The 15,297-nt window shown below is 69.5% G+C and overlaps 2 protein-coding genes across 3 annotated transcripts; both read left to right on the forward strand.

The window, feature by feature from the left end:
* Nucleotides 312–2,052, forward strand: C6H4orf48 (chromosome 6 C4orf48 homolog). Of its 2 annotated transcripts, none has more exons than XM_018049820.1 (4): nt 312–408; nt 681–851; nt 1,065–1,153; nt 1,941–2,052. In XM_018049820.1, exons 2-4 carry the CDS (start codon nt 707–709, stop codon nt 2,004–2,006), a joined length of 300 nt encoding a protein of 99 aa, XP_017905309.1. In that variant the 5' UTR covers nt 312–408; nt 681–706; the 3' UTR covers nt 2,007–2,052. The 2 variants fall into 2 exon arrangements, with proteins under 2 accessions (XP_017905309.1, XP_017905310.1); XM_018049821.1 differs by having other exon boundaries at nt 335–408; nt 649–851.
* Nucleotides 7,300–15,238, forward strand: NAT8L (N-acetyltransferase 8 like). Its single transcript, XM_018049822.1, is given in 4 exon segments — nt 7,300–7,550; nt 7,553–7,750; nt 9,001–9,165; nt 10,977–15,238. Coding segments are annotated over 4 exon segments (906 nt in total). The 5' UTR covers nt 7,300–7,375; the 3' UTR covers nt 11,345–15,238.

Below are 15,297 nucleotides of genomic sequence, written 5' to 3' on the forward strand. Positions count from 1 at the left end.
GGGCGCAGAGGCCGCGCGTTTGCCGTCGCTGTCCCCCAGCCCCGGGCGGGCACCGAGCCCTCTCCCTCGGTATCGGTCCAGGGACACCCGGGTCTCCCGGCCGCCGGCGGCGGCTCTGGAGCTGCTGCGCAGGTGCCGCCTCCTGCAGGCAGCCCTCAGGAGCCCACGCCTGTAGGGTAGGCCTGACGGCGCCTGGGTGCGGATCCCGGCCGGGGCCGCGAGCACCCCGTCCGGAGCCATCACCTCGGTCCCTTTAAGCGAGCGGTTCGCGCGGTCCCGGGGTTTCCATGACGACGACGTTGGACGGGGGGGGCTGGGGCGTGGTCGGGGCGCATGCGCGGTGCGCGGCGGACGCAGCGCGTCTTTCTCGAGTCGCCGCGCCGCTGTCGCGGGGTCCCCCGAACCGCGGTAAGGGCGGGCCGGGGACTCACTGGACGGAGGACGCGGGAGAGGGAAGGGGTCGCAGAGCCCGGGGGGCGTGGCGGGAGTTGGGGGTCGGTGGCGTGGGGAGCCTCCAGGCCCGGGGGCGGGGCCGGGGGGTTCGCTCGTCCCAGGGGGCGGGGCCCTGGAGGTGGGCTCACGGGTCCCGGGGGGTCGGGGCGGGTGGGTCGCCGAAGCTGAGCTCGGGGTCGGCTCCGCCTGCCCAAGGGGCGGACGCCGCAGACCGTCGGCTCCTGCAGGGCGCCCGGGCTCCCTCCGCTCGGCCATGGCCCCCCTGCCGCCGTGCGGACCCCCGAGGTCGCCGCCGCCGCGGCTGCTGCTGCTGCTGCTGCTGCTGGTGCTGAGCGCCACGCTGCTGGGCGCCCAGGCCCGCGCCGAGCCCGCCGCCGGGAACGCCGTCCCCGCGCAGAGTAGGTGCCGCGCGCGCACGCGGAGGGGTCCCCGGGGGCCCTGACCCCACTCGGGCGCCCGGGAGGGGCGTGGCTCGCCTTTGTTCCCCGGTGGTCCGGGCGCCCCCGCGGGCGGGAGGCGGGGGGCACACGGAGGCCGCTGCCCGGGGTTGGGGGGACCCGGCTGCGAGCGTGCCCTGACCCGGACCCCCCCCCACCTCGACCCCCGCGCAGGCCGCCCGTGCGTGGACTGCCACGCTTTCGAGTTCATGCAGCGCGCCCTGCAGGACCTGCGCAAGACGGCCTACAGCCTGGACGCTCGGGTGAGCCTCCCAAGGGGTGCACGGAGGGTAGAGGGTGGAATCTGCCCAGTTCGGCTCCTCCCGGTGGCCTCTCTGGCTCCTTTCCCGGGGTCACCGGAAAGGACAGCCTGTCCCAAGCCAGCCTTTCCCAGTGGGCAGAGAGGGTGACGCAGGAGACCATCCGGATGGGCTGGAAGGCCAGCTTGTGCCAAGCTGTCTGGGGGCTTCCACCCCGGACCCCCGCCTCCTCTGCAGGGAGTGGGTGCAGGCCTGGGGTGCCCGGAGTCACCCCGCCAAGTCTGGAAGCCAAGGAAGTTCTCGTCTGTGACAAACAGGTGTATTTCTGGGAAGGGGGAGCACTCGGAGAAGTAGGAAGAAGGGGACACCCTGCCCTGCTACCTCTTCTCCCAGTTCCCAAGGGTTTCCTCAGACCTGGAGTGCCCCCTGGGGACGCTTCTGGAGCCACGGCCAGCCCACCCTGGGGGGCTGGAGGAGCTGTCAGGACAGAGGGGCCCCTGAAAGAGAAGCCGAAAGAGTTGTTTAGGTGTGGGGCTCAGGGAGGCCAGGCCCAGGGCAGGAGCAGCAGAGGCAGGGGGAGTGCGGGGAGGTCTAGGGGCAGCCGAGGGTTCCCTGAGGGTCTCCTGCAGTCAGTCTGCGGGGCTGGGGCTGGGGGGTGTCCGGACGCAGTTGGGTTCAGGCGTCAGGAGTCCTGGGAGTGGGCAGGTCTTGGGGGGCAGCCAGGAGCTGGACGGCCCCCGAGGTCTAGGTGCTGCCTGGCGGAGTCCTCACACCCCTCGTTGCTTTGCAGACGGAGAGCCTCCTGCTGCAGGCCGAACGCCGGGCCCTGTGTGCCTGCTGGCTGGCTGGGCGCTGAGGACCCACACCAGCACATGCCCTCACCAATAAAAGCTTGGTCCCCACACCGGTGTCCTGTGTCCCTGCTCTGGCCACCAGGGCCCACTGTCATCCCCCGGAGTCCCTGCCTGAGCCTGGGTTTCCCCGCCAGGCAGCTCTCCCACCCCGGCACCAGGCTGGGGTGTGCACCCGTGGGCACCGTGGCCACCGCCCTCCAGGGGCCTCCCCTGTTCCGTTTGCACTTCCTTTTTATCGCGGAGGGTGCACTTGGCCTGGCGCTGCTGTCCCAGGTGGCCAGAGCTGGACACTCCTGGTCCCCTGCCCGGGAGGGCGACCCCAGTCCCTGGCCCAGTCTGTCCTGCCCTGGGGGTCTGGTGCACACAGCCGTTCAGATGCTTTGCCCAGGCCCTTCCTTGCCCCAGTGGCTTCCCAAGCCTTGACCATGACTTCCCTCCCATCCTCGATTCTCTTCTGCTGGACCCGTCCAGCCTGCGGGTGCTGCTCCAGGCGTCAGGACCTCAGGGAACAAACCAGAGTCCTACCTTGGCTTCACGGGGAGCTGAGCTCGATGTCTGAGGGGGAGGATGTCCATGGGCTGGTTTCAGACAGGCCAGAGCGAGGCTTGGGGGAGGGCGAGCTGGAGCCGCGGCTGGCCTCGGTAGCCTTCGGGCCTGGGCGTGGGGGCAGGGACTGGGGCCGACTGTCCTGGGGCCCCCAAAGGAGCAGAGGGTGGCAGAAGCAGGCACCTCCATCAGGGCGCTGCCAGAGAGTACCCACGCCCCACGGCTTGGCCTCCGTCACGTGGCCATTCCTGGCTGCCAGGGAGCCCAGATTCCCAAACACGAGGACCGCTGAGCCCTTCTCGGGGGCAGCAGGCAGGCATTTCGAGTGTGAGCACTTCTTAGTGTAGCATGTCCCAGGAAGTACTCAGGACGCATTTAAACTGAAAATCACCGGTTTATCCAAGGTCGAAGTCTGACTGGGCCGGGCAGCCCCAAGGCCTGGCTCCAGCTAGAGCCCCTGCGAACAGAAGGAGGGGTCCTCTTTGAAAAGCCTCTGCAGGGGGTGCCCTTTGGGAGGAAGAGACGGCCCCACCGGGCATGGCGGCAGGGGCCGAAAGCAGAAGGGCTAGGCGGTGGCAGAGCCATCTGCCCGAAGAGGGTTAGAGAGGTAGACAGGCTGAAGTCTGTCTAAGCCAGACCTTCCTGGCTGCTGGCCGAGGATGGACTCGGGTTGGGGACAGAGTCGGCACCGTCGGGAGTGAGGGGCCAGGGCTGGGGGACATGGGTGAGCAGAGAGGCCCAGGAGGCGTGGGGAAGACACACCTGGGAAGGCGCTGGGGAGAGAAGGCCCCTGGGGTTCGGGGGTGGGGGTGGGGAGGGGACGCCCCCGAGGAGGATGTGTTCACAGGGCAGGGAGAGAGTGGAGCCCCAGGGGGGCTTTGGGCAGAAGCCAGCCTGTCACAGGCCCTGGAGGCTGGAGCCCCAGGTGGGCCCCCTGGGGTGGGCAGCAGGAGCAGAGTCTGTTGAAGTGGGGAAGGGCCTCTGGGGGTGGCGCTGGAGAAGCAGCTTGGGCCCAGGGAAGGGTTTAGCCTTGTGTGCAGTCAAGGTCAAGGACATCCTGGCTCTGTCCTGAGCAGTGCCGCCGCTTTCTGCTGACTGGACCAAGCGCGTCTTTGTGGCTATGTAGGGGCCGCGTGAGCTGGGATGGCGTTGCCTCTGGGGCAGCGCTTGCTGCCCCAGCAGACTGTTCACCCGATCATTCCCTCTCGTCTGCCTTCGTCACACCCGTCCCTCCTCCAGCAGTCCGGTCCTTCCCAGCGTGTCCCCCCCGGCCTATGCCCTCTGGCTCCCAACCAGCTGGGCGTCCCCGCCGCCCACCTTCACACTTCTGGTTTGGAGGCACTGCTTCCTATATTCCACACCATCTTCTCACGGTGGGCTGCCTCCAAATAGCTTCCTCGACAACCGGGTGGTAAATTAGCCGCCTGAAAATTTCTGCGAGCACGTTGGCCTCCTAGCCCCCGCCACCCCCAGGCCTTCGCACGTGCTGTCCCTCTCCACGCAGTTCCCACGCAGCCTCCCCCACCCACCTCTTTCTTCAGCCCTGCTACTGCTGCTGCTGCTAAGTCACTTCAGTCGTGTCCGACTCTGTGCGACCCCATAGACAGCAGCCCACCAGGCTCCCCCATCCCTGGGGTTCTCCAGGCAAGAACACTATAGTGGGTTGCCATTTCCTCCTCCAATGCATGAAAGTGAAAAGTGAAAGTGAACAAGTTGCTTAGTCGTATCCGACTCTTAGCGACCCCATGGACTGCAGCCTACCAGGCTCCTCCATCCATAGGATTTTCCAGGCAAGAGCACTGGAGTGGGGTGCCATTGCCTTCTCCATCTTCAGCCCTTGTCCCAGCCTATTCTCCTTGGTCCCGAAGTCCAGCTGGAGTGCCGCCCTCTGTGCCTGGCGGGCTCCTGCACCCAGCCCCTAGCCTGGAAAGCATTAGGGGAGCAGAGCTTCGGCGAGAAGGCCGGGTGCTGCATCACAGACTCCCAGTTAGGAGCAGGCAGCCGGGGTACCGCGGGTGGTCAGGAGCGTCACACCCTCCCTGCCCTCAGGAGCACTTGGAGCCCAAGGCCCAGGCAGCCCCCTGGAAGTTTCTAAGCGGGGGCCCCAGACCTCCAGCTGGGCAGGCGTTTTCCCTTGCTTCCTCCCCTCCGCGGTCTCTGGGCCCTGGCCCCCCTGCCCAAGTCTGCTCCTGGTTTTCTTCACCTTCCATGCTCCTGGCCCTCCAGCCCACTCCCGCCAGCACCCCACCACCTCTGCAGTCCTCCCAGGTCCTCCTTTCCTCTCCCTAGGGTCCCGGAGATCCTCTCTGCCCTGGGTCCCTTTCTTCGCCTGGGCTGGGGGCTCTCCCACTCAATGAACGGTCCTGTGCTGGGCCCTCTTCCTCCCCACTCTGGGGTCTGGGCAGGGGTCTCGCTGTGCTTAGCGGACCCCTACTACCCCCGTCGGGGACCCATGGGGCTCTGGTAGGTGTCAGGCCAGGGTAGTCGGGTCAGCCAAAGTCAAGAAGTATGGGCAGGAATTTGTGGGGTGGGCCGGGGTGGGTGACTCTGGGGGTGCTGGGAAGACAGCTGGACTCTGCCCACCCCAGGCTCCCGACAGCACCCAGAACCCTGCCCCCAGTCCAGCTGCGCCTGACAGCGTGAGGGGACTCCCCTCCCTGGGCCCTGGGCCTTCTCCCCAACTCACAGCCCCTTGAAGTCCAGAACCCGGGCAGGCCTCCTTACGGGCCAGCCCCGTCCCTCTTCACCTGGTCCTGGCGCTCTCCCTTCCCAGCCAGGGGCTGGACCACTGCCTCAAGGCGCTGCGGCCTTTCCCAGCCCTGTGCAGGCTGGAGGGTGAGCTCAACCCACCAAGGCAGGAGGGCACCCTACAAGGTCAGGCTGAGTGGGGGCCCAGGCCCCCCTCCGTCTCTGGGCCTGGTTGTTGGGGTAGAGGAGGGGCAGGGCTGGTTATGCACCCGGGAAAGATTTGGCGACTCAGCTGGTAAAGAATCCACCTGCAGTGCAGGAGACCTGGGCTCCATCCCTGGGTCGGGAAGATCTAGAGACGGGCATGGCAAATGCTGCAGTATTCTTGCCTGGAGCCTCTCATGGACAGAGGAGCCTAGGGGGCTACAAGGGTGGGACATGACTGAGCAACTGAAAACGGCCAGCAGAGGCCGCAGGCTGGAGGGACCCCCGCAGACCCGGACCTAGGGGCGGGTGTCAGGACGCTGTCCGGGTGCTCCCACCCCCGCCCCCTTCCTTCCTGGACTCCTTGCACGCTCCTCTGGCTGCGACCTTCCTCCTGCCGTGGAGCCGGCCATCCTCAGAATGCCTGGGAGCCTGGCCTGCGGTGCGGGGCAGCCCGGGGCGGCGCGTGGAGGGCTCTCTGAACGGCCGGATGAGTGCCCCTGACATTGTCCGTGATCCCACCCGGCTCTCCTGGAAGGTCACAGGCAGACCCCGGGCAAATCCTGACACACGAAAAACGGCGAGCGCGTGACGCCCCAGCTCGGCTGCCCCTCCCGCTACGACCCAGCGCTTTGGGCCCCGGGTCCTCCCTCTTCTCGCGCCCCCTGGGTCCCTCAGCGCGACCTCGCGAGGGGCGGTCCCTTTCCTGGCCTCTGGGTGACCGCCGCCACCTCGTGGGCCCCAGCGGCCCGAGGGTCCTCAGGCCTGGAGCCCGAGGCTTGCTCTCCACTCGCGCGAGTGTGAGCTCCGCTCCAGGTCGGCCCGCGGGGTCACTTGCAGGGAACTGGGGCGTGCGGGGAAGCGGGGTGCGGGGATGCCGAGGGGCTGGGCTCGTCAGGCGCTGGGGGCGGGCCTGGGACTCCCGCCCTTCCCCTTCCACTTGGCCCCCTCGCCCCCTGCCCGCGGCGTCGGCGCGGGGGCCTCGCGGGGTACCGGGGCGCGCGCCGAGCGCCCTCCCTGCACCTGCACCGAGATCGCGGGGCGCATGCGCGGGCCGCGGAGGGCGGGGGCCGAGCCGGGAGGGGTCCTGCGGGCCCCGCGCCCCCGCGCCGGCGCTTGGGATCCGGCATCGGAGCGCCGGGACCCGCTGGGCTGCGGGCGGCGTGGGCATCGGACCCCGCTCTGACCGCGTCCCCGCGCCGCCAGCCCGTGCGGCCCCCGGCGCAGGTTTCCAGGGGCGCCGGGCGGGGCAAGCCGGGGCGCCCCCTCCCCAGGATCTCGGTCAAGCGCCGCGTTCAGACAAAGGGGCGGGAGATGGAGACGGAGACGCTTCCGTGACAGCGCCCGGCGGCCGAGGAGGAGGAGCAGGAGGACGAGGCGCTGCGGGGTCCGGCGGCGCGGCCCCAGGTCCGAGCGCTCACCGGCGGCGCGCGCGGGGGCGCAGGGCCCGGGCGGGAGGCGCCGGGCCGGGAGTCCTACAGAGCGCCCGTTCCGGGCCGGGACCCCGGCCGCACGCTCGCTCGTCCCCGGCCGGCCTCGCGTGGGCTCGGCCGCTCCGTCGCGCCCCGGGGACGGCCGCGCCGCCCCCAGCCGGCCGCGGTGCAGCGCCCGAGTGTGCCATCGGGCGGGCGCGGGGGCGGCGTCTGCTCCCACCCTCGAGATCACATGGTGACCCTCGGCAGCCAATGCAGTGGACGCTAGGACCCTGCGGGACCCCGGGCGCCGCGACTGCACCGGCGCCGCTGCATTATAAATACTTCTCCAAAATGCGGCGCAGCTCCCTGCGCGCGCCCCGGCCGCCCGCCGCCTCCGCCCCGCGCTCCTGAGCCGCCGCCGCCGCCGCCGCCGCCGCCGCGGGTCCGAGGGCGCCGCGCCCTTGCCCTGGGCCCGCCGCCCGGCCCGCGTCCCTGCGCTGCGCCGCCCGGCCGGGTGCATGCATTGTGGGCCTCCCGACATGGTCTGCGAGACGAAGATCGTGGCCGCCGAGGACCATGAGGCGCTGCCGGGGGCCCAGAAGGACGCGCTGCTCGCCGCCGCCGGCGCCATGTGGCCCCCGCTGCCCGCCGCCCCCGGGCCGGCCGCCGCCCCCGCGGCTCCCCCGCCCGCGCCGGGCCCCAGGCTCTCGGCGGCGCCGGGGGCGCGGATCCGCCCGAGGGGCGCGGCGTGTACATCCGCGAGTTCCGCGCGGCGGAGCAGGAGGCGGCGCGCCGCATCTTCTACGACGGCATCATGGAGCGCATCCCCAACACGGCCTTCCGCGGCCTGCGGCAGCACCCGCGCGCGCAGCTGCTCTACGCCCTGCTGGCTGGTCAGTGCCGGGGACCTGGCGGGGCGGCGGGGTCGGGGCCGCGGGGCGCACCCCAGCCTGCCGCAGTCCGCGCCCGCCCGGCCCTCTGGGGACGCGCACGGGGCTCCCTCCGGCCCTCTCGCCCCCCACCCCCCGACCTCGGCCCAGGAGGGAGGCGGACCCCTGCCTTCCCCTCGGACGCGCACGTTCTGCAGCGGCCCCGGGGCGAGGTGGCCCCCGGCGCTGGGGCCGGTCCGGGCTCCGGGCCAAGGCGCGCTGGGCGCGGGCGTGGGAACCGGTGTGGGCCGGGTGCAGGGGCTGCGGGCGGGGAGGACTGGGGTCTCCATCGGCGTCCCCTCCCCGGTCATCCCGGGTGGGGGTTGGGGGAGCGGCAGGTAGCGCCCGCCGCCGAGGCCCCGCGCCCGGCGCGTGTAACTATATATAATCCACCGGGCGGGGGAGGTTGCCTCGCCGGCTCCAAGTGCTAATTTATGAGGGGCAGGCAGCCAGCTCCCCGGGGTGCCGGGCGGAGGGAGCGCGCCGAGGAGGCGGGGCGAGGGGCGGTGGGCCTGACGCGGGCGCCCCTGTGGGAGGCTTTGAGGCTTGGTCCCTTGAGGCCTTGCAGCAGGAGGGCGATTCTCCCCATTTCGTAGATGTGGAGCTTGAGGCTGGGCAGGCGGGACTTCCCAAGGTCACGTAGCAGAGGCCTTTCACTGCAGGCACGTCTGCCTCCTAGCGCTGGAGGCCGGGTTCGGCCTTCCTCCCTGGCCCCTGCCCTCACGACGCCCAGAGGCCGGCCCTGAGGGTCCTTGGCTGGAGTGGGGCCCCCCAAGTTCCCAAGAGAGGGACGGTGCCTGGCCTGCCGGCCCTTTGACTCCCCCCAGCCTCATGTAGGCCAGGATATGGACCCAGCTAAGGGTCTGGGGTGATGGGCAGGGCTCCCCCTCTCCGTAGTCATGCCCGGATCTGTGCCCGCCAGCGGTTGAGGGCAGCCTGCCAGAGGCCGCTGCTGCGCTCAGGACACTTGGAAGTCCTGATGTCAGGGGTGACGGCATCGCGTCCTCACAGATGAGAAGTTTGCCAACAGGGCCAAGTGGAAGCGGCAGCTGCGATGGTCTTTGCTCTTCCAGAGAAAACAGGCCGGGCTGCGCGCTTGGGGTCTCCTCTGCCCATGGCCCCGGTGGTTATCGACCAGGGGCCAGTGCGGTGCGGGACTCGGGCGGCCCGCAGGCCCCGCCCCAGAGGGCACTCAGTGCGCCCTCTCCCCGCAGCGCTCTGCTTCGCCCTGACGCGCTCGCTGCTGCTGACCTGCCTGGTGCCCGCAGGGCTGCTGGCCCTGCGCTACTACTACAGCCGGAAGGTGGTCCTCGCCTACCTGGACTGCGCGCTGCACACGGACATGGCCGACATTGAGCAGTACTACATGAAGCCCCCCGGTGAGGCTCTGGGCCCCGCCCCCACCCCGCAGCCCTTCCTCCCCGCAGAGCTGCCCCGGCCCCAGCAGCCTGCGGTGGGCACGGGGCAGCCTGGGCTGGATGGGGTGTGAACTGAGCCTCCCAGGGACGAGGGCACTGGCCAGCGGTGGGGTGCTGCAGGCTGGCAGGGCCGGGCTGGCAGGACTGGGTCCTCCCGGAGCATCGCTGGCTTCCGTCCTGTGTCCTCTGAGGGCTGGGTGCTGCTGGCCCAAGCTGGCCCTGGGCCACGCTGACCCGCCCTACGGCTCGGGCTGCCGCTGCCGGTCGCCTGGTGCCCATCTCACCCCCCAGGGGCCCATTCGGTGCGTCTCGTGGGTCCCAGGCTGGCCTGGAATGCTGGGGCCCTGAGTGGCAGGACGGGGACCCCACGGTGGGGGGACGAGAACCCCAGGAGGACGGGGGTCTCATGTCACGCTTTCACTTCTGGTCCCTGGGCCGCTTACTAATCCCAGGGTCTCACCCTGGCCCTGGCTTTCTGTAGAAGGAGGGGCTGGCACCTGCTCTGGAGCCATCCCCTCTAGGGAGTTTATGCTCCAGGCTGGCATGGGGGCAGGGGCAGGCTTTTCTGCGTGCCTGGAGTTGGGGTGTGAGGGTCCCCCAGGTGCAGGAAGGTCTGAGTGGAGAGGGGCCTGAACGGCTGGTGAGGGTCTAGTAGGACCCTGGTGGGAGGCAGGGAAGGGCAGCCGGGCCAGGGGAAGCAAAGTTCCCAGGGCAGGGCCGAGCTGCCCGGTGTGACCAGCTCCGTGCTGTGGCGGCTGGTCCTTTCTCAGCCCCGAAGCCGCCTGGCAGGCCTTGGGCATCCTCGGTTCTGCGTGACCTTCTCCCAAACCCAAACAAAACATCTTAGCGTCCTGGAGCTTCAGCCAGGTCTGCCCAGGACGGGAGGGGCCTTGCACCATAGCCTGGAATGGCCCCTTGTCTCTGGGGCGCAGTCCCCCTGGATGTGAGATCAGGTGGGCTGAGACAGCTGGTGGGTCTGCAGGAAGGCCCTGTGGGGGTGGGGAGGCTGGACAGTGGCTGACGGGCCACGCTGGGGCTTGTGGGGGCTGCTCCTGCTCTGGGGAAGCTGAGGCTGTGCTGACCTCTGACCTGGGCTGGGTGGGTGGGGAGAGCCCACGCCCCCGGCCAGTGGGCAGGTCAGCGGACGGGGGTGGGGGGGCGGTCATTCCCAAACTCTGGCTGCATGCCCAGACTCAGTCTTGGGGTTCGGCAGTGAGGAGACCCCCACAGAGGTGACAGGCTGGGGTGGTGATGGGGGGATGCTGGGGAAGCAGGCAGGGGGGACCCAGAGGACGGGAGATGAGTCACGTGGGTCACGAGAAGGTGCTTTAGTGGGAGGTTAGGGCTCCCACGAGGGACAATATGGCAGTGGAGGCTGGTGTGGCTGTGGGCAGGGCGGGTGCAGGCCAGGCTCCCTGGAGTGGGCACCACGTTGGCCTAGCCTCCTGGAGCCCCTGGGCCTCTGGTCACCAGAGGAGATGGCTCTCCCCTCCAGGCTTCATCCCTCTGACCCTCCTGCCCTCCCGGCTCCCCAGAGGTCTCCCATGTCCCCTCCTGCCCTGCACAGGGCTGTGATGGGTCTGGGCCTGGGGTGGGGGTGGCTGGCCTGACCACAGGGCTTGCTGCACAGCCTCGGGCCCAGGGGCAGGGTGGCTCCAGGGCTGCTGCGGGCGGCAGGCAGGTTGGGCCCGGTGCTCGGCTCAGAGGGGCCCTGCCAGCTGGCCGAAAGGCGGTGGTGCCTGTGGCCCTGACCGCCTTCCTCTTCCCCGCAGGCTCCTGCTTCTGGGTGGCGGTGCTGGATGGCAACGTGGTGGGCATCGTGGCGGCGCGGGCGCACGCGGCGGACAACACGGTGGAGCTGCTGCGTATGTCCGTGGACTCGCGCTTCCGCGGCAGGGGCATCGCCAAGGCTCTGGGCCGCAAGGTGCTCGAGTTCGCCCTGGCGCACCACTACTCCGCGGTGGTGTTGGGCACCACGGCCGTCAAGGCGGCCGCCCACAAGCTCTACGAGTCGCTGGGCTTCAGACACATGGGCTCCAGCGACCGCCACGTGATGCCCGGCATGACCCTCTCGCTGGCCGAGCGCCTCTTCTTCCAGGTCCGCTACCACCGCTACCGCCTGCAGCTGCGCGAGGAGTGACCGCCGCCGTCCGCCCGCCACCCCGCCCGCCCGCCCGCCTGTGCCCGCCCCGCCCGCCGCCCGGGCCGCTTTCAGACGCTCACCTTGGTGTGTGTGTTGGGCTCCTCCCTTTTCGACACCACACGGTTCCTTGGCTGGTTCCTGGGGGATGCCGGCCGCTGTGCATCGGTGACACGCGGGAAGGTGGGTGGTCCCTCCAGCCACGGCCCCCGCCCTCCCTGGGTCGGGCCACGCCCTGAAGAGTGACAGCGTGGGCCGCCACGAGCCCACGCAGCTGCTGGCCCCGGCCGGAGCGGCCCCGGCCCGCTTAGCCCCGAGGTGGCCAGGGGCCCCGCCTTGCCCGTCAAGCACAGAGCCCCTGGGGTGAGGCCCCCGCGCCCAGCAGACCCGGCGGCAGCGGGGCGGGGCTCGGTCGCCCGCCCCCAGTGGGCGGGGCCTGCTGCGCGCGGCGCCGGGCTGCCCGCGGCCGCTTTGCTCCGTGCATGCCGAGGATGAGGCCTGGCTGCAGCATGCCGCATGCGCGCAGCCCCCCGCCCCCGCCCTGCCCAGACTGGACCCAGACTGGTGAGCGCCCCGGCCCGCGCCCCGCTCTCCGGAGCCCTGCTCTCCACCTCGCCCCTCGCTTCCCCCAGTCCGGCTCAGCTTCAACGTCGATCACCTCTTTTCTTTCGGTACCTGCCCCTCCTCCGCCCGGGCTTCGCTGACTGGCGTCGTCATCCAGGTGTGGTTCCCATAGCGACGTGTGGTCCAGCCGCGGTCAGGGCCCTGCCGGAGGGCAAGGTGGAGGCGGCCGTGGGGGTCCCCGCTCCCCCAGGGCCAGCTCGATTGGGCGTAGTGGCCGCTCCCGGACCTCCCTGGGAACTTTCTGCCCCACAGCGGCCGGGCTCTGTCCTGTGAATCTTGACCAACCCAGGCTGATGCCCGCACCACCGAGCCCGTAGCTTCTCCCAGCCTGAAGCCGACCTATTTTTTAATGTTATTTAGACAGAATAGCACTCTGCATGACTTTAACTCTTGGGACAAAACGGTAGTTGATACCTACACACACACACACACACACACCTGTGTGGCCCAGAATATGCACTATTTCCGGCCCAGTTTGGTAGGGGTGGGTGCCGGGGGGTGGAGTGTTGGTTTGGAGTCTGGAGGGAGACCCTGACTGAACGTCGTTTCTGCCCCGAGAGCACTCCAGGGTGGGAGCAGGCAGGAGCAGCTTGCCAGCAGCATCCAGTGTAGGAGCGGGCACCTTCCAAGTGCCCACCTGCTGCCCCAGGTCGCAGGCAGGGGCTTTTGGGGGTGGGGGTGGCCCAGAGTCAGGGAGGAAGGTGGCGGCTGGAGGGGCGTAGAGGCCTGCAGAGGCCCCTCGCTTTGCGGGGGGAGTGGCAGGCGGCGTGGGCCATGGACCTGGGCGCCACGTGCGGGGCCCTGGAGGGCGGGTCGTCAGAGGCGCTTTGAGCCGGCGCCGCCTGGCCTCCCGAGGGGCCCTGGGCACTGCGAGCGGCTGAGGTAGCCTCCAGAACCTTGTACAGACCCCGCGCCACCCTGCGCGTTCTCCCTGGTGGCGCCCGGCCCCCGTCGGGGGTGGGAGTTTTGTAGACTGTACAGAAATCGGCCCCCTATTTTCTTGCAGCTCTCAGATTTTGTTAATCTGGATAATACAGACAGACGTAAAGTGTTTTAGCAAAACGGAAAACAAAGCTGTGCCTTTCTCCTCTTTCTGTTCGGTTTGATGTCGGTTTGGGGTGGCCTTAGGTGGTGAGGGGCGCGGCGGGGCTGCGGCCGGCCTGGGGCCTGGCGGGTCGAGTTCTTGTCCGGTGGTGGCTCTGGGATGCTGCAGGCTTCCTCCGACCCTGTGCCTCTGGGGGCCTCTGTCTCCGGTGGGGGTGCGGGGGCGGAGGCCCTTGGCGTCTGTTGGTGTGGACTGGAGCGCCTCGAGGGGGTACCTCCTGGCAGGGGTGTGGCCCCTCCTGTCCCCTGGTGTCTGTTCCTGCTGCATGACCCCCGCCCCACCCCTGCAGATGGCCCAGAGGGTGCTGGGCACAGGCTGGGCCCTCAACCTCCCCTCGTGCCCTTTGTTGCTGCCAGGATGGATGCCAGGAGGGGTGTGGCAGGGTGGCCATGTGTCCGGAATGCTGTTGTCCAGCCACCACCCGGCCCTGAGGTGGGCAGAGGTGCCTGTGTGGCCCAGGCTGGGTGCGTGCTGAGCCCGGGTCGAGACCCCTGCCCGGCCAGCGTGCGGCCTGGGCTCCTGGGGGCAGGTCTCCCAGCCTCCCCCAGCCTGGGAGCTAACTGCTCCATAGACATGCACTGGGTTGTGAGTTTTATACCTTTGTAGAAATCCTGATGTCACTTCTTCTACCTCTGTGAAGCGTCGCCCTGGGGTCCTGCCTGGGGGTGTGTCTGGGCAGCTTCTCTGTGTTGGGCAGCCCTGGGCCCCTCCTGGCCCTGCCGACTCCCGGGCCTCCCTGGGCTGGAAGGCCAGCCCTGGGGCCTGGCACCACGCTCAGGGGTCCGGCTTCCAGCCAGCAGAAGCGGGAGGCGGAGCCTGAGCACATCTTTGTTAGATGGACCTGAAGCGTTGGCCTGATGGGCCCATCCCGGTCCTGGGACCCGGAGCGGCTGAGGCTCCAGCACTGTTGTACGGCCCAGTGTCCTGGCCCGTGGCCGGCAGGCCTTGGCCGAGTAAAGGCTCTTCAGGCAGCTGGTCCTGAGGGCGGGTGGCCAGAGCGGGTGTGTGTCGGGGCCAGCCGGGTGGTCTGGCCCCACGCAGGGCCATGGTGGTGTCCCCCCGGGTCCCTCCGTCTATGTCGGGGCTGGTCTCCCCCTGCTGGCCCAGGGCGGGGTTGGGGGCAGACAGATGAGGGGCTTGGACCGGGAGGCCATGTGGTCCCGGGGCCCCCATCCTGCTCTGGGGGTCCTTTCTCAGAGATGGTCCTTGGGGGTAGGGGGCTCCTTCTTGTGCCTGGCAAGGGCTTGGAGGTTCTCTGGGTCCCCGGGCCTGCCTCTGACCTCCGGCGGGCATGCTGGAAGTGTGGGTACAGCCGTCTGCCTGCCCGTGGGGGCTGTCGGTGTTGGGGGCTGCTAGATGGTGGCCTGGGCCCTCCCTGTGCGTGCCGCGTGCCGCCTCTGCCTTCGTGTCTGTCCGCAGCAGCTGCTGTGCGTCATTCCGGCTCCTGAACCTGAGCTGGTGGCCCTGGGGCCTTTTGGGAGTTGAGTTCTGGGCCGAGCACAGGCAGACCCTGGGCTGAGTTTGCTCGGGGTGCCGACGACAGGCTTCTGGCGGCGGCGTGAGGTCCGCTGACTACCAGCGTCGGATGCGGTTTCTTAACAGCAATAATCAGCCGCTTCGGAGAAGGGGTGTGCCTGTGTGTGCCTGTGGGTAGGTGCACACGTGTGCCTCTGTGTGTGTGCATGTGTGCAGGGGGAGAGCCTGGTGTCTGAGGACTCCGGGGGGCTGGGGGTGCTTGGCCGGGGCGGGCTGGCCCCGAGGCCTCGTCCGCTCTCCTCTGGCCCGGCCAGCCTGGGTCCCAGCCCTCCTTCCTCCTGGGCTGAGGCTGCTGGACAGGCCCGCATGCAGCGAGGGTGCCCGGGTTGAGCTTTTGCCCGGGGCACTGGCACTGTGGGGAGGATGGCCAGGGCAGGGACGCTCGGGGACACTCTGCGGGCTGGTGGAAGTCAGATCTGGGGACGGGGGCCCAGGCGGGCTGCTGTCACTGGCTGAGTCCACCGTCGGTGTGGTCCGTGGGAGGGCCCCAAGGGGCACCGAGTTCCGGGGGCGCAGGCTGCCGGGCAGGGGGTCCCTGTGAGCCGCGGGGGGGGGGGCCCGCAGCCATGGCCCTGCGCCTGCCCGGCCCCCAATGCTGCTGTTTTTCAATAAAACTCGAGCTGATGGAACCACGGTCCATGCTTTCTTGCCACGTCCTCTGTGTAACACTGGGCCCGGAAGGGCTCCT

Source organism: Capra hircus, chromosome 6 (genome assembly GCF_001704415.2).
Source record: "Capra hircus breed San Clemente chromosome 6, ASM170441v1, whole genome shotgun sequence".
NCBI lineage: Eukaryota > Metazoa > Chordata > Mammalia > Artiodactyla > Bovidae > Capra > Capra hircus.

What these genes read in the sequence shown, in the direction of transcription:
- C6H4orf48 (XM_018049820.1), top strand. Translation starts at nt 707, where the DNA reads ATGGCCCCCCTGCCGCCGTGCGGACCCCCGAGGTCGCCGCCGCCGCGG. An exon ending in GAACGCCGTCCCCGCGCAGA is followed by an intron (nt 852 to 1,064) that starts GTAGGTGCCGCG and finishes ACCCCCGCGCAG; the next exon opens with GCCGCCCGTGCGTGGACTGC. An exon ending in CCTACAGCCTGGACGCTCGG is followed by an intron (nt 1,154 to 1,940) that starts GTGAGCCTCCCA and finishes GTTGCTTTGCAG; the next exon opens with ACGGAGAGCCTCCTGCTGCA.